Source organism: Zootoca vivipara, chromosome 13, assembly GCF_963506605.1.
Source record: "Zootoca vivipara chromosome 13, rZooViv1.1, whole genome shotgun sequence".
Classification (NCBI taxonomy): domain Eukaryota; kingdom Metazoa; phylum Chordata; class Lepidosauria; order Squamata; family Lacertidae; genus Zootoca; species Zootoca vivipara.
Window position 1 is genome coordinate 34,402,010 of NC_083288.1, and position 27,261 is coordinate 34,429,270.

Consider the following 27,261-nt stretch of genomic DNA (forward strand, 5'->3'; position numbering starts at 1 on the left):
TTAATATCCTAGCTGCATTGTAAATCCTACTGAGTGTTGCTACCTTAAGAGTCCCTTGAATTGAGCCAGATTGCCAAGAGAACTGTTTTGGGTGTGCCTCTTCATCCAAAATCCCCTGTTCACAGAGTCCTGCCAACACCCAAGATCGAGCAACTTCCGAAGTGTTGCAAGATCCATCTGTCTCGCTTTGGGAGGTTAAACTAGCACATGAGTTAAGATACTGTATTTCAACAAAATGATGCAATCTATTTTTATCCATTTGTAATATTTCATTTTATGCCTTTTAGTTGCTTCCCACTGGCAACCTGTTTTTGCAATCCCAGGCAGGCAGCAAAGTTTACTGTACCTCAGTGGGCTGTCATACACAGCTTGTAAACAAGATTCAGCCTAGCTGATCAAAAGTTGTGCAGCCCTAATTACTTTCCCCCTCTCACTTTTTTGAAGCATTTGCACACTGCAGGCTCTCAGAGCTCCTTACAAAGATCAGTAATAAGATGCATGACACAAAAGGAATTGGGAGGAAGGAGGAAGATGTTAATTAGTCCATAATCTCCTTTCACCTTGATTATCCATCATTATCCCAACATCTATTCCATAATCTCCTTTTACCTGATTCTGTCATTAGCCCCATATTTTACACCATAAAAGGTAAAGGTAAAGGGGCCCCTGACCATCAGGTCCAGTCGTGTCCGACTCTGGGGTTGCGGTGCTCATCTCGCTCTATAGGCCGAGGGAGCCAGCGTTTGTCCGCAGACAGCTTCCGGGTCATGTGGCCAGCATGACAAAGCTGCTTCTGGCAAACCAGAGCAGTGCACAGAAACGCCGTTTACCTTCCCGCTGGAGTGGTCCCTATTTATCTACTTGCACTTTGATGTGCTTTCCAACTGCTAGGTGGGCAGGAGCTGGGACCGAGCAACGGGAGCTCACCCCATTGCAGAGATTCGAACCGCCGACAGGCGCGGTGCTAGGGCTTTTTGCGCCCTAAGCAAAATACCTTCTGGCGCCCCCCTGGGAGGAGCGCGGGCCAAGGGGGGAGCTCGGCACCCTCCCGCCTGTGGAGGGGACGCTTTGAGCTCCTCAGTGGTGGCGGCTGCAGCGAGCGAGCGAGTGGCGGCAGCGCCCGTAGCTGAAGGCTTCGGCTGCGGGCACTTGCCGCCACTACCGCCGCCGCTGGAGAGCTCTCGGCGTCCCCTCCATAGGTGGGAGGAGCGCAAGCGTGCACCTTGGGAGGGTGGCGGTGGCGCGGGGGTTTTGCGGGGCAGGCTCGGCAGTGCCCCCTCAATTTTTGCGCCCTAGGCAATGGTCTAGTCCGCCTAAATGGATGCACCGGGCCTGACCGCCGACCTTCTGATCAACAAGCCCTAGACTCTGTGGTTTAACCCACAGCGCCACCTGGGTCCCTCATTTTACACCATAATCTCACTTTAACCCTCAAACCACCCCACTCTGCCTTTACTCAAATTCTCCATTGTTATATCCCACAATCTTCTTCTCTATCATTACCCCACACTCACCTTCAACCAGACTTTCTGCTTTTGCCCCACAATGTGTCCTTAAGCTCTCTTTTTCTCTATAATTATTCTCTTATTCTGCATAATTGCCTCCTATATTTTTCCTGGAACCCCCTTTCGCCCCTCATTCTCCCTGTACCCACATTCTATGCCCCCACCTTTCCCATTCGGCTTTCTCCTTCCATCGCCAATGCTACTCCTCCTCCCTTTCACTGCCGACACTTCCCCTTTAAGACCTTGCAACAACCTCTCTTCCTTTCCGACGCGTTCGAGACGGCGCCGAGCCTGCTGGGAGGCTCCCCCCCCCTTCCAGCCAATCAAGAAAGCCGGAGAGGCAAAGGAACGTGGGTCAGGGTGGGCAGAAGCACGAAAAGAAACCCCGGAGGCATGAGAAGAGCCGAGAGGGGCGAGTCCGCCTTGGGTCATGGCCCCGCCCACTAAGGGGTGTGGCCTCTGAGCAGGAGGGTCTGGAGGGGCGGGCGAGGAGGTCCGGGGGAGCGAGCAAGTAGTTTGTCCTCAGCTGCAGAAAGGTAAGCACAGCCGGATTCCCCCGGGCGCTCCCAAGGATCTCCAGATCCCACTTTCCTTTAATCGCCAGTGACCCAGCTTTATTCATAACTATCCCTAGGACTCTTTTCATTTCATGCTGTATCTAGCTCTTCGTGCTCCCCCCGATTCCCAATGGGAACCGCACTGCATGCTTCCGACACACACAAAATTCCTGCGACAGTTACTTCTCCGTTCCTTCTCTCTCGCCCTCCCTATCCTTGCAGAACCCTCGCCCAATACCTCCGAGGAACAAATATTGTACCTCTGCTCCCACAGGCCTGCGACCCCAAATCTAGTAGGCTCTCCTTTCCCCCACCCTGTTCCTAGCAAGATTCTTAAAGGATCGCTACGTTCCTTCTTATATTCTAGTCTTTTCCGCGCTTCCCGGAAGGATCCCAAACCAGAGTCTCTTGCAGAGTAAGCGAGGCCTGCACTCCGCCTTCTCTTCGCCTAGGTTTCCCTCTCCCTATTGCTTAGGAAAAAAATCGGGACCCCAGTTCCTTCCTTCTTAGATACAGAAGATTTCTATGTACTCTTCCTTTCAAGCTTCTCTAAAATGCCAGCTCTTAAATGTTGCAGTCAGAAGCTCCCGGCAGACTTCCCATCTTACCCTTTCCCCTACTTCAGCTGTTGCTGTTACTCAAGACTAAATGCAAGCCTTCGAAAAGATCAAGGGGTGGTAGTGGTGGAGAGGAGGGAGGAACTTGGACCCCTGGGTTCTTTAGAAGCAAAACAGGGGTGGGGGTGCAAAAGTAAGTGAGTTTTTCCAACACAGAGACAAAACTTGGTTTATAATGGTTTAGAGAAGGTGGGGTGGGAGCCAGGACTCCCAAGTAGTCTGAGGAGGAAAAAAGGAGGGTTGAAAAGGATTCCTGTATTGTAGGGGCTTGGACTAGATTGCCCCAACTCTACAATTCTAGGATCTGAGGAAGGGGTTTTATTTAAGTACATTGAGAGAACTGGATGCTTAGAATTCAGGGAACCCTGAAATTCTCCACCAGTTAGAGCAGGCATCCCCAAACTTCGGCCCTCCAGATGTTTTGGACTACAATTCCCATCTTCCCCAACCACTGGTCCTGTTAGCTAGAGATCATGGGAGTTGTAGGCCAAAACATCTGGAGGGCCGCAGTTTGGGGATGCCTGAGTTAGAGAGACCCTTCCAGGCATGATAGAATAATAGAATACAGTACTGCAATAGATAATAGAACATGACCTTCTTTTTCTGATTCCTCCAGGCTAGACCTAGACCCTCCTCCGAAACCTCTTGTCTTCACTTTCAACCCCTGGGCACCATGCCACTCGCCCGCAGCCTCTCAGTGACCTCCCTAACAGGACTAGAGGACTGGGATGATGAACTCGACCTAGAAAATGCCATCCTGTTTGAGGTGGCTTGGGAAGTGGCCAATAAAGGTAAGATGTCATTTCTTTTCAGACTTCTCTCTTTTTTTTAAAGGAAAGTGGGCTTGAGCAGGTTGGCAAGTGGAAACAAGAATGTCTGAGGTTATTTTCCTTGGTGGGGGTGTTGCAGAATTGGGACTAGTGGGTGAGCATAAGGAGGGACTGAGAACACACCTTGCTGAGATATTTGTAAGCAAAGTAATGTTGAGTCCTGAAAGCCAATAACCTGAAAGCCAATAGCCTACACCAGTTGGACTACAACTCTCATCATCCCTAGCTAGCAGGACCAGGGATGATGGGAACTGTAGTCCAAAAACAGCTGGAGACCCAAGTTTGGAAAACCCTAGTCTAGATGTTAAAGCAGGAGGGGCAGGCTTGCAATCCTCTAGATCAGGCACCCCCAAAATTATTTCAGTGATTCGTCTGTGCTTGGCCTATGGTCCTTTTATATTATTATTATTTGAATCCTCTTTAAACTTATTTGGGAGTCGCTTCTCAGGCTTACTTCTGAGGAGACCTACACACCACGGGGATGGGGGAACCTGTAGCCCTGCAGATGTTGCTAGACTGCAACTCCCATTGCCCTTGACCAGGCACCCCCAAACTTCAACCCTCCAGATGTTTTGGACTACAATTCCCATCTTCCCTGACCACAAGTCCTGTTAGCTAGGGCTCATGGGAGTTGTAGGCCAAAACATCTGGAGGACCGCAGTTTGGGGATGCCTGCTCTAGATGTTGTTGGACTACATTTCCCACCATCCCTGGCAATTAGCCATACTGGCCAGGGATAACGGGAGTCCAGCAATATTCTAGAGGGCCATTGGTTCCCCATCCCTGCTGTAAAGGGTAAAGGTATCCTTCCCACAGCCTGATGTCATCTAGAGATGTTGTCGGACCTGAGCTCCCATCACCCCTGACCATTTACTTTGTTGATGGGAGCTGGAGTCCAAAACAGCTGGAGGGCACTTGTTTGGGGAACAGTGGTGTCAGAGGAAAGGAAGCTGAAAGTCAGGGGTCCTCTTTTCTCTGGGGTTCCCCTTCCTCCTACAATGGACCTCTGTGGTCTCTTCCCTGCAATCAACAGGTGTGGGAAGTAGCTTAGGCCTTATTCCTCCCTATGACTATGCATGGCTCCTCCTAGCTATAAAGCCTCCCCTTTTATGTTAATGCAATATGGGTGGATGGGCGGCTGCAGTGCCCCATTATTCTGAGTGTTCCCAGTCCAGTCAGCTGTCAGAATGTAGAATGATCACCCAGTGTGCCTTCCAGCTGAATAAGTTGCCATGCGTTTTGCTTTAGGTTCAGAAGTCCTGGTGCTCTTTTGTCAGGCTATAAAGTGATTAACATGGGGTGCAATGATGTTGAAAGGATGTAGCTGTGGTGCTCCTTGGACAAAGCGCAGTGGGCTTTGATGGAGACTCCTTTCGATCCTGGACACTTGCCAGCGCCGTCACTATCCCGGAGGATCTGTTCCCATGTGCGCTGTTAAGAGCATGACCCTTTGGGAGGTTAAAGTTCTCCTGGCTTCTTCCCCAGAGTTTGAGCACGTGCCTTGCATGCCCCAGCTATATTACCAACACAGAAAGGTTACACTCAACCTCCCCATGTTCACGCACACACACACACAGGTTACACTCAACATACACACACCCATAACCCCACACACCGTTCTGTTGCATAAGGAACGTCTTGAAATGTCACACAGTCCTTGAAGTTGCTGTGTCCTTGTATAAATAGGCAACTGTTTAGAAGCAGGAGGGTGGCTGCTTCTAATGTCAGGTTGGCAGAACCTTCCCTATCCAGTGTCATGATTCAGCCACCTCACCTGGAATCGTGCTGCCTAGGAACAAAAACCTGACTTCGGTTCGAAGCAAAATCAAGCTGCTAGTCCTCATGAGATTGTAAACATGTAAAGCAACATCTGCTCAACTATCAACTATTAAGAGCCTGTTGCAACTTCTGTTTATTGGGGAATTGAACTTCTGCACCCTGTACTGTACTTCCTTTCTCCCCCTGCTTCTGTCACATTAACATAGCCTATTCTCTCTTTCCTCTGTGTGTCTTTGGTTTTACTGGTTACATATCAGGAAACGGCAGTAATGTTGCTTTAATATGTGTGTTGCTACTGAAGGTACACTATTCATTTCTTCCCTTCTGTGGTCCCAGTTCCTTTCCCATGTAAAAAAAACCAAACCCTCAGCATCCCAGGTCTTGTATCTGAAGATGGTATATTCAAGAAGGGGCTGTTTTAGATGACTTTCTGGGAAGCTTCCATTGGATATAGAATTTGGAGGCCTATCTTCTGATGGTGGGTAGGATGCCAAGAAAATATTACAGTTGTGCTCTAGCATTAGTCCTGGCTCCACATTGTCTTTTGGACACCATTCAAGATGCTAGTTTTAACTTGCAAAGCCTGCTGTTTATCTTAGGACATTCAATGAAACGTGGTCTCCATTGTGACTACCGTATTAGATCAAGCACGAGCCAGGTCACCAATGCAGCAGAGCCAGACGACAAAGGCACGTGGTGGCTAATGATGGGTCCTGAGCAATTCTGGAATTTGTTTAGGGCAGGCTTTTAACACACTGGGCTAAGCAGGTTAATGGCTTTTTATGTACTGTTTCACATAACTGCCTTTTGCCCTAATTGTTTTGTTGGTGTGTTTTTTTAAACAGTTGCTTCCACCAAGATCCTTGGGGATCTGAGAGGAGGCAGGTCTTAGAAACTGAAACCTGCAGCCCTATACATGTGTAACCCGAGCATAAGTTGCGCAGAATACAGTGGAACTTGCTTTCGGGCTTAGTGTTGCACTGTAATTTTGTAAAACATAGTTGGAATTTGTGTCTGAATGTACCCTACGAAATTCTTTATGTGTGTATGTGTCTCTTCCTATGTGCAAAAAATTGTAAGACTGTTGTCATGTGGGCAGCCTTGACAACTCCTGTCTGGTGAATAGCAAGCAGCCAAGCAAGCAAGTGGGGGGGGATAGGTGGGGGGGAGGCACCATCAGAGGCACAATGAAGTTTGCTAAATCTCTGTGTGAAGCACCTCCCCCTCCCCATTAAGCACACCTTCACATAGCGGTTTAGCAAGCTGCTGTATTGGGTGGGGTAGGAGGGGAGGGGCAGGGCCCTCAGATTGCAGGGTCCTTCAGGGCCCTCAGATTGCAGCCATCCAGCTGAGGTCTTGCCTGAGGCCAAATTGAGCAGCAGTGCCCTCATAAATTCCATGTGAGATGCCTGCATTTATCCAGCCCCAAATTGGCACTTACTCCTTATAGAAGTGATGCCCCAGGCCCTTGTATCCTGCAGTGCTAATTTCCTGGCCAAACCTTTTCACCTACATTATTCATGTAGGTGGTTTTCCTTCCCTTCTTTTCGATTTACTAGCTTGGAAGGGGATGCAACGAGCCAAGATGAGATGCACATTTGACAGAGGGAGCCAGGACCATAGGTAGGCAAAGTGGCTTGCAAGTGATGGCAGAGTTCATGCTCTTTCCAGGAAGAGAACTGGCGCCTAACTGGTTATAAGAGAACAATTAGTGCCAGGAATCTTGGAGCAAGTGTATGGCCTCCTTAATTCCCTCAGGTCTGCAGAGTCGGAGTGAAGTACTTTGGGGCAACTCCAAACTGAAAGACCTAAAGTTTTTATCTACGCATCTCCTGGCCAGTTTTCCTTGGCAAATCCCAGAACCCCAAAAGCCTCGGTGAGCAGATGCAAGGGTATCTCAAAGCTTCCTTTTTGTGTGTGTTCTTCAGTTATAATGTTGAAACAGGAACCCGTTCAGAAGAGGTGTGCATCGTGTAGCTGCTTGTTCGCCACCCCTGAGCGAATTCTGCCTCAGTCAGACATTGCTATGGAAGTGTAGCAATACCCTATTGCAGGAATGGGGAACCTGTGCCCTTGAGATGCTGTTGGACTCCTGTTCCCATCAGCCCCAGCCAGCACAGCCACAGATTGGGGATTATGGAAGATGTAGTCCAGCAACATCTGAATAGCCATAGGATTCCCATCCCTACCCTAATATCTGTAGCTAAACCTAAGTAGATGTAACTGAAACAGTTGTATATTCCTGACCTACTTACTTCTGCTTATGGCACTGTGTAAGTGCATCTCTGTGGCATCCACAAATTCATGTTCCCCGCCATGATTTATCCTTTCTCAGTGATGATTTGGAGCCAAACATGTGAGCTGCCCCTACTGAGAACCATTCTGCTCGACCTGCAATTCGCATGTGGAAATTCTTGTGCTGTGCCACAGACATCCATCAGGGAGCATGCATGAGCCAACCTCCCCTTAATGTTTCTGACTTAATGTTGGAATGCTTCCATTTCTGATTAAGGATCTAGCGAAAGTAGGCTGTTGCATTGCACAAGGGCTTTTCCTATCGAAAGGTAATAGTGTTAGTAGGTTACTGTATAAAGCACTGAAATAGGTTCACTTAGGAACATCCAAGCAATACAACCAAAGGAGTACAGGAAGAGCTCTGCTGGATCAGATCTAAAGACCTGCCTGGTCCAGCATCCTACTTCCTGCAGTACCCAGGCAGGTGTTTCTGGGAATCCTACACAAGAGTCGGAAAAATGCCCCTCCCTCCTTGTTGTCCCCTATTGTGGAATGAATGTGCAAACTGGATATACCCATTGTGACTAATTGCCATGAATAGACCTATCCTCCATGAACTGCTTAGCCTGAAGAAGAGATGATTAAGAAGCGATGCGGTAGCCATCTTCAAATATTTGAAGTGCTGTTGCATAGATGATGGAGTAAATCTGTTGCTTGGGTGGGTGGGACCGAAACTAACATTCGAATTACAAGAAAGGGGATTTCAAATAAAAGCTGCTGCTGGAGAACTCTCCTTCCCTAGGAGTTTTTAAAGCAGAGGTTGAAGCCATGCAGGGATACTGAAGCAGTGGATTTTCTGCATTAGCAGGGGGTTAAACTAGGTGACCTTTGAGATCCTACTCAACTCTATGAATCTATGAACTTCTCTGTCCATGTTTGAAAGCCACCAGCCATCCCTACATCATGTCTTAGCGAATCCCGCAACTTTACAGCCTCCCCTGAATCTACCACTGATTCACATTCAGCATCCTGTGGTCACAAGCCAACCCAATGCCAAGACCCCTGAAAGTGGACGAAACTCCCTCTCTGTGCTAGTACGCATTGATGTCTGGGAGCGGGTGGGTAGCAGCCTACAGGGGGTCAACTAATGCCACCCCTTCTCTCCCTTTCAGTTGGTGGGATCTACACGGTTATCCAGACCAAAGCCAAGATTACGCTGGATGAGTGGGGAGAGAATTATTTCCTGATTGGGCCTTACCTGGAGCTGAATGTCCGCACACAGGTAGAGCTCATAGAGCCGCCCAACCCTGCCATCCGCCGCACCATTGACTCCATGAACGCAAAAGGGTGCAAGGTAAGAATCGGGGGGGGGGGGGAGAGGCAGGAATCGGGGGGTCCACAGAGGCCTAATTCTTGCAGGAGCACCTCACTTTCCTTTGAGGCAGAGACTGCAGCTCACTGGTAAAGCACATGCTGTGAATGCAGATGGTGCCAGGTTAATCTCTAATTAAAATAATCAGGCAGCAGGTGTCAGGCCAGACATCTTCCTGAGACCCTGAAGAGCTAGTCAGAGTAGCACATACTGGGTTAGATGAACAAAGTTTGACCTGGTATAAAGCTTCTTCCTGAGAGAGGGGGTGTCATGTGACTGTGACTGTCATGTGACTTTCAGTACTGTGCCTTTTCAGACCACAGATGGGAGCCGACAAGACAGAATTGCTCCCCCACGGAGTAAAAATAACATTCCTACATATAGGAAGCTGACATGCCTAGGATACATCCAGTTTAATTTTGCCGGAGTTTTTTTTTTTTTTTTTTTTAACGATGAAGCATACGTTCTTGTGAGCCTCTTTCTGCAGTCTGAAGTGGTACAGTCTAGAACCTGCTGTGCCACCGTTGTTTGTGGTCAATGTCTCTGTACATGAGGTTCCCTGGTCTAAAAGAAGGGTCTTTTCATTTCCTCTTATCGCATCCTTATTCCTCTTTTTCTTCATTCGGAGTGTATTGCTTGTCCCCCACTCCCATTCCAGTGGCAAAGAGGGCTACTTCACACCCCTAAGCACAATACACTTCTTTTAAAATAAATAAAAGTAGAACCCTTAAGGGTGCTGAATTTTGCACCCAGTACTGAGTTCGTTACTGTATTTTATCTACACTTGGGCAGAATCGTGGAATCCAAGCAATCCAAGCAGCTATCAGTTGGGGTCTTGCTTGCCTCTCTGGGTCGTGCCTGAATCTTAACATTATAATGCAGAAACTCTAATGCAGGTTTTAAGTACAGTTTTTATCATCCAGGGGCCAAATTTGATAGGACAGCTGGGGCATAACACAGAGACATATACTCTTTGTGTTCATCCCCCAAACAGTGTGGAGCTGCTCTGCACTCTCATAGCACATTCCTTTAGGCAGCTGCTGCTAGCATTGACGGCTGTCCACATAACTGGGAGACCCCAGTAGTAAGCAGTGCAATTGATAGGGGATTCAGGACAGATAAAAGAGAAGTCCTCCTTGAATTAGCATGTGATTAACCAGTGGAATTATCTGCTGCAAGATGCAATGAAAGATTCTGGCTTAGATAAAGGTAAAGGGACCCCTGACCATTAGGTCCAGTCGCGGACGACTCTGGGGTTGCGGTGCTGATCTCACGTTATTGGCCGAGGGAGCCGGCGTACAGCTTCCGGGTCACGTGGCCAGCATGACAAAGCCGCTTCTGGCGAACCAGAGCAGTGCACGGAAACGCCGTTTATCTTCCCGCTGGAGTGGTACCTATTTATCTACTTGCACTTTGATGTGGTTTAGAACTGCTAGGTTGGCAGGAGCAAGGACTGAGCAATGGGAGCTCGCCCTGTTGCGGGGATTCGAACTGCCGACCTTCTGATCGGCAAGCCCTAGGCTCTGTGGTTTAACCCACAGCGCCACCCGCGTCCATTGGATAGTTTTAGGTAAATCTAAGGAGGAGGAGAGACCACTAAGCCACGACGACTAAATGAGACCCAGATCTTGCAGGGCAGAAAGGTCTGTTTCTGCCTTGCATGTGAGCCTACTTGAAGCATCTAAATGGTCACTCGCTGCTGATAATGGGATGCCTTGGTCTGATCTGTTTACATGACAACTCTTAGCTTTGGAGGTGCTTTCGCATAGCCACCATTCTTGGCAACTTCCATATGGTGGATGTAACATGCCTACCTCTGGTGAGGGCAGTGCAGGCATTTAAAGTGTTTTGTTGAGCCAAAGTCCAGAAGTGGAAGATCAGGAGAAATAATTAAGCTGCTTTCATCAAGGTTTGTGGGTTTCTTTTAGCCCGCAGCTGGCAGTCCTGTTCACTGCTGCCCACTCTTACCTCAGCTCCCACTTTAAAAGTGTCAAGCTGTCTACTAGCTGGGCAATTCCTTCTCCTCCTCCCTCTCTCCGCCTTGCCTGCCTTGAGCTGTTTTGGTGGCATGCCGGGCCCTTCTTCACTCTCTGGCGACTCCGATCTTGGATGCTGTCTCTCAGTCTACAGCAGACAGGCACAAGTCACTTTTCACATCTTGGAGGGTGTGAAAGCACATTGTGTCCATAGGATTTCTTATTCTTGTAGCCTTGGGGCCAGAGGCAGAAAGTGGCTCTCTGGCCTCCAGGCTGCCTCTTTGCACATCTTAGGAGCTTCGCACCCTCCTGGAATGCGTCTTTGAGCTCTGATAAGGCTTCTTGGTTCCCTGGATGGAGGAGAGGGGGGGGTTTCTGTGTGTGTGTGTGTGTGTGTGTGTGTGTGTGTGTGTGTGGAAACCAGCCTAGTGTACAAACTTGATTACTCCTCTCACTTTTGCTTCAGGCCCAGCCAACTGCTGGCATGTGCCCCCCCTCAAAGGAAATGTGGCCCTGGGCTGACAAAGATTCCCCACCCCATCATAGGACTTGATTTCTAGGCCTGACCTTTTCCCCATAGTTCTGCTACTTTTTAAAAAACCTTGTAAGATAGGAGCTTGATTCTCAAACTGCCTACCTGACTGGTGACATCACCACCCTCTTTTACGTATTTGTGATTAACTGAAAAATTGGAATTCTAAAGACATTTAATTATTATTATTTTTTAAAAAAAGCAGGAATACTAAACTGTAGTCTTGGTGGCTGGGGATGCTCTGGACTGTGGTTTGGCCAGACCTGGAATGACGTTTGTATTTATATACCGGTATATGACGCCCATTTGACAGGCTTGCCCCAGCCATTCTGGGCAGCTCCCAACAAAATATTAAAAGCACAATACAACATCAGCCATTAAAAACTGTCCTGTACAAGACTGCCTTCAGGTGTCTTCTAAAAGTCAAGTACAGTGGTACCTCGGTTTACGAACTTAATGCATTGCGGAAGTCGGTTCTTAAACCAAATCCATTCTTAAACTAAGATGCACTTTCCCTAATAAGGCCTCCCACCACTGGTGCCCTTCCACCGTTCGGTTTCCATTTGTAGACCGAGGTAAAGTTTGCAAACACTACTTCCAGTTTTGCGGAGTTCGTAAACCGAATCGTTCATAAACAGGACTGTTCTTAAACCGAGTACCACTGTAGTTGTTTATTTCCTTGACATCTGATAGGAGGGCATTCCACTGGGTGGGTGCCACTACCAATAAGGCCCTCTGCCTGGTTCCCTGTAGCTTTGCTTCTCGCAGTGAGGGAACCTCCAGAAGGCCCTCGGAGCTGGATTTCAGTGTGTCCAGGCTGGACAATGGGAGTGGAGATGCTCCTTCAGGTATACAGGGCCGGGGCCGTTTAGGGCTTTAAAGGTCAGCACCAACACTTTGAATTGTGCTCGGAAACTTACTGGGCCAAGAGAGAGTCAAGATGTGGTCAGGGCAGAGTGTGTGGCAAAATGAGGAGGGAAGTGAGTTGAGTTCTGGCTCTTTCAGGCCTTCCAAGTTTCTAAGCTCTGACAGAACAATCAGTTTGATCAGAATGATCAGCGTTCAATTCTTCCCCATAAGATCCTGTTCAGCACCGTCTGCTTTTCTCCAAACACAGCTGGGTTCATGCAAATGGTTTCAAAAATTATAAGAAAGCAACTAATAGAAGTAATTATTATTCTTTGTAGCTAACCACCCCGCCCCATCCCTGGCCACGAAGGCAGCTGGCCTGAGCATTTCTGCCCAGGCAGTTATTTTGGGCAACGCGAAGAAGAACAACACCAGGCAGGCGGGACCTTTCACAAAATGGAGGGTGGGGGCGTAATATGAACCGTAGGCTAAAATTAGACACGCAGATACACAACACACACTGCCTCGTGAAGCCGGTTGAGAGGGACCGATGACACTGAGGCCCACTGAGTTCAAGAAGAGGGAAGATGCCAGGATGGAGGGGCAGAGGGAAGGGAATGGTGAGAAGAGCAATCTGGGTTAAAAATGGAAGCCTGAGCTCCTTGGGTTCTTCCACAAAGGAAGACAAGAGCTTGGAGGCTGCTCACCAGAGTTGACAGGGCTGTAAGGCCTGCGTTGCAAAGCGGCTTGGCAGAACAGACAGGAGGTGTATAAATTCTTTCAATAGATACATAGTTCGGCCATAGAAGATGATGGTTACTCTTGTGCAGAGGGCTGATAGGAGTTGTAGTCCAAGTCTGCCTCTTGTGCAGTTCTGTGAATAATTTGATGGCCTAGTGTAGAGTTTGGGCCTCCAAGCGTTTTAACTTCCTCGTAAAAAATCTGAAGCAAGTTTCTAGGCCTCGTGACAAGGAAAGGAAAGGTTTTAACATGTTACAGGCACCACCTGCTGAAGCTCAAAAATATAAGGTGGAGTTTTGAGTGTGATCCGCTTGCCCAGTGCAAATCATTTTCTTTCTGAGTAATTCTCATTCCCTTCCCGCTTCTGTCTCTCCTCCTCTCCTCAGCCCTTTTAAAATAGGTTGAAATCTTCCATCCCAAAATATGCCTGCATGTACAAATATTCAGGATTTTGCTTCAAACAATACTATGCTTAGGCTCTAATAATCTATTCCTTAGCCTGAAGCCCAGCATTTTGAATTGGAGCTTTCGAACTGGGAACAAAGCTGAAGTATTTCAAGTTTGCATGTTGAAATTCAAAACCCATGCTGCAATGGTTGCATTTGGTTGCAAGGGGAACTTGACTAGATAATGGGGAGGATTTGCAAGTCCATACCTGCCTGCAATCTGATAACCTGCTGCACATATAACATCTGTCCAGGTTTATTTTGGCCGCTGGCTGATTGAGGGAGGTCCCTATGTTATCCTCATTGATATCGGGGCAACTGCCTGGAGCTTGGACCGCTGGAAGACAGAGCTCTGGGAAAGCTGCTCCATCGGGATTCCCTGGTACGACCGAGAGGCCAACGATGCCGTGCTCTTTGGCTTCCTCACAGCCTGGTTTATGGGGGAGGTAAGAAAATGCGCTTCTTCCACATCCTGTCGGCTCCTTCCCTTTCCCTTCTCCTCTTTTCTCCGGAGATGGCCCTGCTAGATGGAGATGGGGTCCCAAGCCATAGGTCCCAAGTTCCGGATTGAAAAATCCGGGATCAGCAGCACTGCGGCACCGGAAGTCGCTTCTACGCACTTCCGCACATGCGTAGAAGCGACTTCTGGCGCTGTGGACATTTTGGAAATGGGCACAGTGACACCGGAAGTAGCTTCTACGCATGTCCGGAAGTGCGTAGAAGCGACTTCTGGTGCTGGCACGGCACCAGAAGAACATGGCCACCGGCAGGAGCTCCATAATCTGGGGGAATACGGGGTATTTTGCCAGTCAGGACACCTGCGGGAAACGGAAAGAAAATACGGGAGGTTTCCCGGGGAAAACGGGGTACTTGGCAGCTATGTCCCAAGCACATTCTCAGCATGCACACAGGCCTTATTCTCTGTCCATGCCTTTTTCTACAGTTTGTTGCACAATGTGAGGAGAAGCCTTTCATCATCGGCCATTTCCACGAATGGTTGTCCGGAGTCGGTCTCTTCCTCTGCCGAATCCGGAAGCTTCCGGTGGCTACCATCTTCACCACACACGCCACCTTGCTTGGCCGTTACCTGTGTGCGGGCAGCGTGGACTTCTACAACAACTTGCAGAAAGTGAGTTTGGGGAGGCCAGGAGGGAAAAGCGATTGAGGCAGGGAGCTGTGGGGTTCGGAGGGGGCGACGCCGGGACCTCTGGGTTGCCGTTTTCGTCTTCTGCAGACCCCAGGCTGTCGTCGTAAGGCTCCTGGTCTGCCCCAGAAATCCCCTGGTTCTCTGCTTCCTTACTCAAAAGTCACAAAATCCAGCTCTCCTAATCTCACTCTCTTCTCAGAGGCACATCATCCCCAAGGCCTTTCCAGGGAGTCTCCTAGTCAGAAAAAAAGTGCAGTCACATCGTACAAAATCCAGACACTGTTCCTCAAGGCAGGGTCTGAAGAGATCACATTTTCTCCAACACTCAAAACAGCAACATTTTCACTGCCAGGAAAACATAATTCTGCACCTTCTAATACTTCTCTTATTGTGGGTGCTGCGGGGAATTTGTTTTGCTTGGGCACTTTCCACCCTCTTCCATTCCTAAGGCGTCGCAATGCCTAGGTCCTGTGGTTTTGGTTCAGTTTTGTTGTATCGCCTTCCTCTTTAGTTTAATTTGGACAAGGAGGCTGGGGACCGGCAGATCTACCACCGATACTGCATGGAGAGGGCTGCTGTCCACTGCACCCACGTCTTCACCACCGTCTCCCAGATCACAGCCGTGGAAGCTGAACACCTCTTAAAGCGGAAGCCTGGTGAGTGGCATTCGGCAGGGGTCCTCAGCCCTCTCAATAAAAATACAGGATATATGCACAAATTAAATAGTTAAAACAAAGCAGGTGACATGCAACCAATAGGGCAACTCCTCAACCTTTTTTTTTTAAGCTCAGTTAAAAATTGGGAGGGGTTGGGGTTTTTTTGTCAGGCGCTGGTGTGTGTGTGTCTGTGTCTGAGTCTGAGGATGCCATAGTAACCAAAAGGGGTTGTGTAAGCACTGATTGGCTGGTTCCCTATGATGGCATGAGGCTGCACCCTCTTCATTTTCCAGAGCTGTAAATCACCTTTTCAGAAAGTGCAGATTTAAAAATAAAATAAAAAAAACTGCATGGAACAAACCTGAAACATTGTCTTGTTGCTGTGGCTCTTATTTTCTTTGGTATCTCTGTAGGTAGCTTTTGAGTGTTTGTCAGGTTGCTGATGATCTTTAGAGAAGAGAAATAAAATTCTGCCTCCACCTTTTCTCTGCTCTCTTCTCCACTCCCAACGTATCCAGATATCGTGACTCCCAACGGACTGAATGTTAAGAAATTCTCTGCCATGCATGAATTCCAGAACCTCCATGCCCAGAGCAAAGCTCGTATCCAGGAGTTCGTCCGGGGCCACTTTTACGGGTGAGTCTTTGTGGGCCCGCTTCAAGGCCTGGCTTTGCTTTGCCTTCTCAGTGCCTTGTCAGTCAATTCAGTTGCTCCAGAAAGGTGAGTTTCTCTGGAAAGGAAAAGGAAGGCGGTAGTGGCGATCCATCTAGGGAGAATGCAGTTGGGTTGAAATATCAATGTTTTTTACAGGGTTTTTTTTGGAGGGGGGCAGAGCAGGAAACTACCCTTTGCCTTATTTATCCCCATATGGTCTTAATCCTTGTTATACAGTAGTTCACATTTGGAGAGGCGGGAAGTGGAATTAGAAGACTCTTCCTTTAAAAAAAGGGAGGGGGGCTCTCCCAGAAGTTGCATTCGTGGCCTATAAATATAAAACTTTTAAAAATAGTATAACCTGCATTTCACCATGTGTCTCTTAAGTGGCATACAAAAGGAATAAGTACAGTATGCAAAATTTTAAACAGAGATGAAAACTTCAGAGAGCAGAACAACATTCATGGTGCAAAGGCCTCCTGGAATAAGACAGTTTTAACCAGGTGCCTGAAACTTAGCAGAGGCAGTGCCCACCTAATGGGGAGGAAATTCCACAGTTGGGCCTGCTACACTGAGAGAAACCTCCATTGATTCCCCCCCCCCAAAAAAATCTTGCTTTGTTCTCACCTGCCTTCTCAGTTATTACATCCTTGGGCACTTTCATCTTCTTCCTTCCTTTTCTCCTTCACCTCCCCCTCCCTTTTTTCTTTCTTCCTTTTTTAAATTACATTGTAAGCCTGAAGGTAGAGCTTCCATTCATATTTTTGTGATTTTGATCATTTGAATGGTGTCTAGTTTCCTAAAGGCAATTTAATAAATAATACACCTTGGCTGAATTCCAAAGAGCTACTAAGGCTCGTGTAAAGGTCTTCTACTAGTTTTGTGTTTGCGTATGTGTGTGTGTACTTTTCTCCCTTTCAGCAGCTGACCTAGGCCCCTAAACACACATACACTTGGAAGCTTCTATCATTTTAAAAGCAGTTCCCCCTGCTGGAGGGTGAGGAGTGGCTGTTGTTTAAACTAAGGATGCAGTTACTAAGAAGGAAGTCCTATTGGACCTACTGGGGCTTACCTTTACATAAACCTGCCTAGGTTTTTCTCCCTCTCTTAAAATGCCCAGGGCCATCCAGTGAAACTGCTGAGTGATGGGCAATAACAGAAAGCATTTCTTCATGAAGTGCCTTCTTATTCTCTAGGCACCTGGATTTCAACCTCGACAAGACCATTTTCTTCTTCATTGCCGGGCGCTACGAATATTCCAACAAAGGGGCTGACATTTTCTTGGAAGCTTTGGCCCGACTCAACTACCTGCTGAGGGTAAGCAGAGAAACAGGGGCTGAGGTGGTCAATCCAGTATGACAAGGTGGAGGAAGGGATGTGGCTTATAGGATTTGGGCCTAGCGGTTACATTAGTAACTGCTGGCCTTCAGGAATCATTCACAGCAAATACAAACCATTGTTCTGTTTTGTTTTGTTTCTAAATTTCTATCCCACCCTCCATTGCAAAGGGCAGCAAACATCGAAAAGTTAAAACGATACAATTTAAAACAAAATACAGTGGTACCTCGGGTTACAGACGCTTCAGGTTACAGACTCCGCTAACCCAGAAATAGTACCTTGGGTTAAGAACTTTGCTTCAGGATGAGAACAGAAATTGCGTGGCGGCGGCAGCAGGAGGCCCCATTAACTAAAGTGGTACCTCAGGTTAAGAACAATTTCAGGTTAAGAACGGACCTCCAGAGCTTCCGGTTGACCGCGCCATCTTGCTCAGACGGGGGTCCGCTCAGCGGAGCGGACCTCGGCGCTTCAGAGGTGGAGGGAATCGCTCCAGCGAAGCGAAACCTCCTTAAAAGCCCCAAATCGAGCTTTTTGGGGACGGATTTTGCCTGGCGGCGCCAAAAGCGGGCTCTCTCCTCCCCGGATCGGCTTTGTTTAAGCCCCCGAGAGCGAGGAGGTGAACCGCGGCGGACAGGCTGACACTGCTGCTCTGAGAGCGCGAAGCTGCGTGTCTGGGAAGTGGAGGCGGCCAATTCTTCCAAGAATATTCAGCAAATGAATAGACTGTGAGTAATTTGGACTGTTTGGAATTTAAATTAAGGCTATAATTTGGACCTGGGAGAGAGGGGGAAAAGAGGAAGCCACCCCCCCCCACGGTAACATAAGAGACAGTAAACAGAAACCCGAAGCCGTAAACAGAAGATTTTAACTTAAAAGGATCCCTCAAAGGCATCAAAGAGAATCTCCCCTAAATGCAGGGTAAAAGGGGAGAGAGACTGTGGTTGTGAATACCCTGCAGAAAGAGGTAAAGACTAAGAAAGACCTTTCTTTTCCTCGGGAGCCGGCAGCCCAGACAACCCAGTGAGCTGATCAGGATTTATAGTCAAATTTTATTTCTATCTTTATTTCTGGACTTTTTGGAAACTTCTTTTTGGTCTAAATGTGAGTTCGAACTTTATTTATTTATTTTTTTTTAAAAAAAGAGACTTGAAGAATGCAGCCAGCTTGTTAAAATGGAGTCGAGAGGATAAACTGCGATCATATTCCACCCCATGTGACAAGTTTTGACCTTGACAGGATTGAACTATGTCAACAAAAAGGTATTCGCCTGAGTTTCAGCGGACTGTTTTGACCTTAATGTGGGAAGCAAGAATAGAACTATGTCAAGAGGAGACACAACGGCGAGAGTTACAGCAACAATTCCGGATGGTGATGGCAGAATATGACTTCATAGAGGATGAAGCTATTGAAACTGAAGAAGATGAGAGAGAGAATGACAAGGAGGGAGACTGTGATTTGGAAGAAAAAGAGGAGGATGAGGACTGTGATAATGTAACGCAAAATGAAGCCCACCAGGAAAAAAATGACGTTTTTACCTTACAAAAAGTCGGATGGAGTGCCCTCCCTTCGAGGGGGGCACGATTGGATTTATTGGAACTCCAGAAGGACCACAGGGAAGAAGGAAAAATCAAGCAGAGAAGAGAAGAAGCTCAGGGGTCTGATATGGAGGCCTGGATGGCAAAAGACTGTAAACAGGGGGTGGGGTGAAGGGAAAGTGAAGTTGTGATTGTAAGGATGGGTTAATAGGATTATAACTGGACTGCTGACTATGGAATTTGCTGGATTGGTGGGGTGGAGCCGGTACTCGGGGGTGCAAGGTTAGATTGGGAATAGTTATAGGTTTAAAAAGTGAATTGATTCTGGAAAAAGATGAAAATATGGAGGCCTATAGAGGGGGTAAAAATTAGGCACGGGAAGAAAAAATGGGAGTTTGATTTTTCAGTGATTGGACATTAGGTGAAAATGATAATAGTTAGTTTAAAAGTGGGATAAGCTATAAAGGTGTATGTTATAAAATATGAAACTATGAAACTGTTGAAGATGATAAATAAGGGAGGAAAACCGGGGAAGGGGGGAGGGTGGGGAAGCCCACAAAATATGGTTTAACAATTATGAATTTATGATGAATTTTTTTTGTCTTTTTTCTTTTTTGTCAGTTTTTTTCTTCTCTTTTTTCTCTTTTTCTCTTTTTTGTACTCTCTTTTTTTTTTGGTATGACAATAGATGGTTGGATGGATGACCTCCTGCGTACTGCCCTGGTTCGCTGGAGCTTCCTGGTGGCAGGGGGGGGCTTCGGGGGCAGGGGAGGGGGAGGAGGACAGAAATTCAATCATAAAATGGACCACCTCTGACTGTTCACCTGCGTGGGATACTTCTGTGGCAGGGGAGGACCCATGGGGGGGGGTGGGAAGAAGGTGGAAAAGGTGTTCATGTATGTACCATTCTTTGTAAGTTGTAAAAACAATAAAAATTATGTTTAAAAAAATAAAATAAAAAAAGAACGGACCTCCAGAACGAATTAAGTTCTTAACCTGAGGTACCACTGTAAATACTTAAAGCATATAAAAACAACCAAAAACATGAAAAACGATAACATGTCCTTACAGTTGCTAATATCCCAGTTTCCAGGGACAGTATCTCTCAGCCATCAAATGCCTGTTTTTTTCCAGTTTCTTCTGAATGTTTTTGAATTTCTCCTGAAAACCAGTAATGATCAAGGCCTCAATGCACCTCAGTAGAGAGAGCATTCCATAAGCAGGGAACCTCCACCTCTTAGAAGACCCTGTCAAGGGTCAACGTCAAACCAGGCAGCAGTCAGAGGCAGCGGTTCCACATGTTATGACTTCTGACAGGCCTGCCTTGAATGGAACCATGCACTTTGAGGGGAAACTATGATCCCGGAATGGCTTGGGATGTGTGTACAAACAGGGAGAACAGAAGAGGAGTGTGCACTTGTGTTGGTGTGCCTGCTTTTGAGGATTCTGGGAAGAAAAGTCAACCTTCTGGGATTCCTTTCCACGTTCACAATTGTTGTGGAGATGGGAGGCAGGGCTTTTTCCCCAGCCGGAACTTGCTGGAACCTCTCAGGTGGGCGACATTGCCGTTAATAAGAGAACAAGGGAGGTGTTCGTGGTGAGTTCCGGCAGCACCTCTTTTTCTAGAAAAATAGCACTGATGGGAAGTAATGGCAAATGTGAGAGAAGCAGGTGATACAGCTTGCCCCATGTGTGGTGGAAGCAGGAAGCGCAAGCCGTGGGTGACCTACCCCATTCACCTCCTCTCCTCACAGGTGAACGGCAGCCAGACCACAGTGGTGGCCTTCTTCATCATGCCAGCCCGGACCAACAACTTCAACGTTGAGACTCTCAAAGGCCAGGCGGTCCGCAAGCAGCTGTGGTGAGTTCCCTTCGCACAGGACACTCAGATGCTCCCTGAGGGGATCAAGAGCCACAGTACACGTAACATCCCCTGCTCCAGAAGCCACTATGCCTCTCTCTCCCTTTCCAAGAGTTAGAAGAGCCAGTGTGGCGTAGTGGTTAGTGCTGGACCAGGACTGGAGGGACCCGGGTTCAAATCCCCCCTCGGTCATGAAACTCACTGGCTGGTCTTGGGCCAGTCACTCAGGAGGGCCGCCAGGCTTGAGGCAAAATGTCTTCTGGGCCTCCACCACCACATGCACACCATGTTGCTTCTGGCTCCCTCAGCCTGATGCCTCCTCCATTGCTGGGCTCCACTTTATTCCCTCAGCATGCCAGGTGACGTCAGGATGATGTCTTCCCCCACCTAAATATTAACTGCAGAGATTTAGTGCCCACAAGCTCTGCTGTGGATGATAAAAATTGTGGCGGCAAAGAAGGGCGTTGCTGTGGCGGATGTGTGGCCTAGTATGCTCCTTCTGAGTGCCTGGCACCAGGCCTGCTTCCTGCTGTGCTGCAGTTGTTCCCCAGTCCCGTGTTAATGGTGCTGATGATCACTGTTTCTCTCAGTCCAACAGTGTTGTTGTAAGAATGAATGGGGGAGAATTATGGAGGCTGCATGGAGCGCCTCAGAGGGAAGGCAGAATTACCAAGTACAGTCATACCTCGGTTTAAGTACGCTTCGGTTTGAGTACTTCAGCTTAAGTACTCCGTGGACCCGTCTGGAACGGATTAATCCACTTTCCATTACTTTCAATGGGAAAGTTCACTTCAGGTTAAGTACACTTCAGGTTAAGTACAGACTTCCAGAACCAATTGTGTACTTAAACTGAGGTACCACTGCACTAGAATAAATAAAATATTGAAGTCCACCTTTGTTCTCCAGTCTGCTAGCCTTCACTGACAAAGCCTCACTCAAGGGGGATACAATAGCCCCAGTGCTCTCCCTGTGTTTACCTCGTGGTCCTGATTTCTGATTCAGAAGCCTTCAGAAATCCTGCCCCAAGTTCATTATTTTTCTCACTCTCCCCTTTTTGATTTAAATCTAGGGACACAGCCAATGCAGTTAAGGAGAAGTTTGGCAAGAAGCTCTACGAATCGCTGCTTGTGTAAGTGGGTCTCCTGTGAGAAGGCAAGAGGGAGGTGGGGAAGGGGCTGAACCACCGAGAATGGGCTGGGTTGCCATGGCTGCAGTGGATGAGGTCTCAGGGTCTCCTCCCCACACTGTTCTTTGCCTTCTGCATTTGGGAAACCTTGATTCTGACATAGACAAATAATATATGGGGAGGTGGAGTTCCTCTCTCCTTTATCCATTCTCATTAAGCTCTTGCTTACCTGTTCTTCTGCCTCAGGGGGAATCTTCCTGACATGAACAAAATGCTGGACAAAGAAGATTTCACTATGATGAAGAGAGCCATCTTTGCTACCCAGGTAATAGGGAAATTTCAGAAAAGAATAAGAAATTAGGCCATCATGTGTGGAGGGGAGATGAGAAGGAGCCAGAGGAGTTAGAGCAGAGGATTCTAGGAAGCCTGGCTCCTTAGTTATTTGAGTTAAAATGTTACCTGAGCAGGATGGTGGGGATTGGATCAGCATTCCTGAATTCACTGAGAGAATTCAGCTGTAGCCCAAAACTTTAAGAGGACACCAGGCTGGAAAGGTCATGAGGAATATCTTAGCCAAGCTATATCTTTTTTTGCTGCTGTTGTTTAGGTTTTTATGGTTTTGAATGACATCTATTAATGTGTCTGGGCTTCCCCCCCCCCTCTCCAACCAGCGCCACTCTTTCCCCCCAGTCTGCACCCACAACATGCTGGATGATTCCACCGACCCCATCCTCAACACCATCCGACGCATCGGCCTCTTCAACAGCAGCGCTGACCGCGTCAAAGTAAGTGGCAGGAGGCTGGCTATCTGCGATAGTTTTCCCAGGCTTGGGCCTTAAGGAGTTGCCAAGAGTTGAGGCGCTTGGCTGCCTTGCAGAAGGAATAAACCTGGTTTCACCACAGTGAGGGTCATCAGAAGCTTCAGTCTATAAAGTCTGTGACGTTGGGAAGATGAAGAAAGTTCTTCCGCCACCTGCCGAGTGTCAGACTTTCCCAAATCGAACACGGATACTTTTTTGTGTTGATGGTGGGGGTTATTTTATTCTGCTGCTGTGGCTTTCCTCTGGGCCTGGGTGCTTAATGGTGGCCCCTGAGGAGCTGACCTCACATCCACTGTAAGGGCCCGGCCTTGTTTTTGAGTTAGAAATTCCATCTCTGGTATATGAACAGTTTTGTCTGCAGGGACAGGATGTTGGGCAACTGAACTGCCAGCCACTGTGTCTTATCTCTTCCTAGGTCATCTTCCATCCCGAATTCCTGTCTTCCACTAGTCCTCTCCTTCCTGTCGATTATGAAGAGTTTGTTAGAGGCTGCCATTTGGGGGTCTTCCCTTCTTACTACGAGCCGTGGGGCTACACGCCAGGTAGGCTTCTTTGGGAGGGGGGCAATCGGGAGAGTAAAGAATCCCTAATGGTGCAAGGATGGAACACGAGTTCTGTGGTCAAAACATGATACTGCAAATATGGATTACCTTTTTGGGGGGTGGGGCATTCTCTGCACAGTTACAAACATTGCTCTGAAGTGCGTGATCTTGGCACTTATTTTTTTATTGCAACGAACAGTTTCACAACCAGGAAGATAGATAATCAAAGGGCAGGGGGAGGAGCAAGCATGCCAAGGAACAGGTTTGTGTATAACTTGCCGTTCTTCCATGGTGAAACTCAAGGCCACATCTATGAGGTTATCAGGCAGCCTCCCGTCCACGTGTTGACTGCACCCAGACCTCCATGGAGTTAAACAAATGTGTTCAGGAGTTTTGCTGAACTTATTCTGCTTCTGCTTGTCCTGAAGAGACGCCGAGAACCATGCAGGACAGTGAAACCTCAGTCCTTCAGAAATAATGCCAGGCATTTCCTTAAAAAACAGGAAAAAGCCTTAGCTGCCAAGTATCCCATTTTTTGCGGGAAACCCCCCGGATTTTAATCCGTTTCCCACTGTTCTCCCGAATGGAGAAAAATCCCGGAAATCCCCCGGATTTCCTACCTGCCAGGGAGCCCCCATTTTGGGTGCCGCTCTTCCCATGTGTGGGCACCGGAAATCGGGCAGAGCAGCACTGGAAGTCGCTTCTACGCATGCCCGGCAGCCACCAAGATGGCCACCGGGCATGCGTAGAAGCGACTTCCAGTGCCGCTCTGTCCGATTTCCGGTGCCCACACATGGGAAGAGCAGCCCCAGAAGTTGCTTCTACGCAACTTCCGGTGCCGTGCCGCTGCTGATCCCACATTTTTCAGCGGGAGACTTGGCAGGTATGGAAAAGGATCAGCACTTCTTCCTCTCCCCCCCCCCAAAAAAACCCCCCACAGTAGATGGATGTGGCAAACCAGAAATTTTGTTTCTATCATGTGCTGAGCCTAAAAGGTAGAACCACCAGAAGGTGCATTAGTTAGACTAGTGGCCCATCTATCCCAGTTTAGCCAGCACTGATTGGCAGCAGCTTTCCAAGGTGCCCTTTGTGGAGATCTCGGAGTCTGAAGCTTGGGCCTTTTTTGCATTCAAAGTAGACGCACTACCACTGAGCTACGACCTTTTCCCCAGCATGAAAACTTACGAGGACTATAACTGTTTTAAGTGAGAGAAGCGCAGCTTTTTCTGCAAGTCTGAAACCAGATCTTGCGGACAATTCGGAAGAGAAACCCCTTTGGGCTTGCTGCTACCATCTTCAGCTTGTTCATGTTACCCTAGGAAAAAGCACATTGGAGTTTTGCTGGTTAGGTTGGCTGACCTCTTTCTTGAGCAGGTCCCAAAGATTTTTAAACCCCGACATCTTTTCTCTCTCCCTCCCTCCCCCCCCCCCTCTCAATCTTTCCAGCTGAATGCACTGTCATGGGAATCCCCAGCATCTCCACCAACCTCTCCGGCTTTGGCTGCTTCATGGAGGAACATATAGCGGATCCATCTGCCTATGGTTAGTGTTATGAGCTGTGAACCAGCTCATTTGGGCACTCTTAGACAGACATGGTAGTACGGTGGCCCTAGGGGCCAAACCTCGCCTAGAGACAAACACTAGAAAGCCTCCCTGACTTATCTGGGAATGTGATTTTACTGTTTCCATGATAGATAGATAGATAGATAGATAGATAGATAGATAGATAGATAGATAGATAGACAGACAGACAGACAGACAGACAGACAGACAGACAGACAGACAGACAGACAGACAGACTGACTGACTGACTGACTGACTGACTGACTGACTGACTGACTGACTGACTGACTGACTGACTGACAGACTGACTGACAGACTGACAGACTGACAGACTGACAGACTGACAGACTGACAGACTGACAGACAGTGTGTGTGGTGTGTGGGTGTTACAAGGAGCTCAGGGCAGCATGCAAGGTTCCCCGTGCACAAACTTAGACCTTATTGCAACAACCCTGTGAGGAGGGCTAAGCTGAGAAAGACCAAATAGCCCACTTCACAGCTAAGTGTGGATTTGAACGTGGGTCTCCCAGTCCCAACCACTAACTCTACCCAATACTACACCGAACTGGTTGTCCCTGTCTGACACTCAGATTTTACCTGAAATGGTGTTCGGGCATTACACTGCATATTTCTTCCACACCCAGGAAGGAGGGCACCAATTCATGTGGTTGAGAAGAGAACTAGAAAACGCTCATGCGTCAGAACCTCTCTCAAATTATGCTATGGGGGTTGGAGGGGCTGCCACTTCCTTGGCCACATTAGATAGTCACTAAGTCATTCTACTCTTGACTGCTCTTTCAATAGGTTTGAGCCACGAGAAGCCTGGGTTTTCTGAAAATAATACAGTGGAACCTCGGTTTACGAACACAATTGGTTCCAGAAGTCTGTTCATAAACCGAAGTGTTTGTAAACCGAAGTGAACTTTCCCATTGAAAGTAATGGGAAGTTGATTAATCCGTTCTAGACGAGGAAAAACACCCCCTAGAACGGATTAACCGCTTTGCTCCGATGCCTTCGCGGAGGCTGGGGAGCGTTTCCGCGACTGGGCTGCAGCCGCGAAAGCGGTCCCCGGCCTCCGCAAAGATATCGGAGCAAAGCCCCAGCCTCCGGAAGGCATCGGAGCTGGGACTTCGCTCCGATGCCTTTGCGGAGGCGGTCCCCGGCCTCCGCAAAGGCATCGGAGCGAAGTCCCGGCTCTGATGCCTTCCGGAGGCCGGGGAGCGTTTCCGCGACTGGGCTGTGCAGCCGCGAAAGCAGTCCCCGGCTACCGGAAGCCGGGGACCGCTTTCGCGGCTGCACAGCCCAGTCGCGGAAACGCTCCCCGGCCTCTGGAAGGCATCGGAGCGAAGTCCCGGCTCCGATGCCTTCCGGAGGCTGGGGAGCGTCGCGAAAGTGCTCCCCGGCCTCCGCAAAGACATTGGAGCGAAGTCGCTCCGATGCCTTTGCGGAGGCCGGGGAGCACTTTCGCGACTGGGCTGTGCAGCTGCGAAAGCGGTCCCTGGCTTCCGGTTGCCGGGGACCGCTTTCGCGGCTGCACAGCCCAGTCGCGGAAACGCTCCCCGGCCTCCGGAAGGCATCGGAGCCGGGACTCCGCTCCGATGCCTTTGCGGAGGCTGGGGAGCCACGAAAGCGGTCCCCGGCCTCCGCAAAGGCATCGGAGCGAAGTCCCGGCTCCGATGCCTTCCGGAGGCTGGGGCTTTGCTCTGATGCCTTTGCGGAGGCCGGGGACCGCTTTCGCGGCTGCAGCCCAGTCGCGGAAACGCTCCCCGGCCTCCGCAGAGGCATCAGAGCGAAGCCCAGCCTCCCCGAAGGTATCCGACGCTCCGATGCCTTTGGGGAGGTTTGGCCTTCGCTCCGATGCCTTCGGGGAGGCCGGGCCTTCGCTGCGGGCCTCCAGGAGGCATTGGAGCGAAGGCCCGGCCTCCCCGAAGGCATCGGACGCTCAGTAGACCTCCGGCACCTCGGTTTACTAACTTCCGGGTTAGGATAGTTCGTAAACCGAAAGTTCGTAAACCGAGGTGTTCGTAAACCGAGGTACCACTGTAATAATAATAATAATAATAATAATAATAATAATAATAATAATAATAATAATAATAATAATAATAATTTATTATTTATACCCCGCCCATCTGGCCGGGTTCCCCCAGCCACTCTGGGCGGCTTCCAACAAAACACCAAAATACAGAAATCCATCAAACCATGAAAAGGAAAGAAAAAGTAACTACTGGGTTGTGGGGAAAGACTTTTGACTCAGGATTCTAAAAACATCTTTTAAGAAAAGAAGAGGATTCAGCCAGACTGAGCGAAGGGTTGAGGGAACCTAGAGTTCTTTGGCCTTAAGAAAGGAAATTTCAGTGGGACCAGGCGCATTAGAGCAAAGGATGCTGGGAGCCCATGACCTGTGGTGTCTCAGGCTGATCACAGATTGAACGCAGCTGTGTAAGAGGAAACCAGTGCGGGGCAAATTGGGCAGAGTACCCTAGAGACGGTCGTGGGGTGGGGTAGAGCAAATTCCTTGATTTGTATTGTGCTTCAAATGATGACCATTCATTTGGGAACAGGAAGTTCAGGCCTGT

At 48.5% G+C, this 27,261-nt stretch overlaps 1 protein-coding gene across 1 annotated transcript in view; it reads left to right on the top strand.

Annotated features, from left to right (window-relative positions):
• Positions 1-2,191: 2,191 nt before the first annotated feature.
• GYS1 (glycogen synthase 1) overlaps positions 2,192-27,261 on the top strand; it is a 30,438-nt gene continuing 5,368 nt past the window's right edge. Inside the window, exons 1-14 of the mRNA XM_060281597.1 lie at positions 2,192-2,477; positions 3,296-3,470; positions 8,696-8,877; positions 13,694-13,885; positions 14,383-14,568; positions 15,098-15,242; positions 15,761-15,878; positions 17,093-17,213; positions 20,524-20,630; positions 21,700-21,759; positions 22,003-22,081; positions 22,428-22,541; positions 22,993-23,119; positions 24,566-24,661. Coding sequence (XP_060137580.1) covers positions 3,353-3,470; positions 8,696-8,877; positions 13,694-13,885; positions 14,383-14,568; positions 15,098-15,242; positions 15,761-15,878; positions 17,093-17,213; positions 20,524-20,630; positions 21,700-21,759; positions 22,003-22,081; positions 22,428-22,541; positions 22,993-23,119; positions 24,566-24,661 — 1,645 coding nt within the window. The 5' untranslated portion in view covers positions 2,192-2,477; positions 3,296-3,352. The remainder of the gene's footprint in view (positions 2,478-3,295; positions 3,471-8,695; positions 8,878-13,693; positions 13,886-14,382; positions 14,569-15,097; positions 15,243-15,760; positions 15,879-17,092; positions 17,214-20,523; positions 20,631-21,699; positions 21,760-22,002; positions 22,082-22,427; positions 22,542-22,992; positions 23,120-24,565; positions 24,662-27,261) is intronic.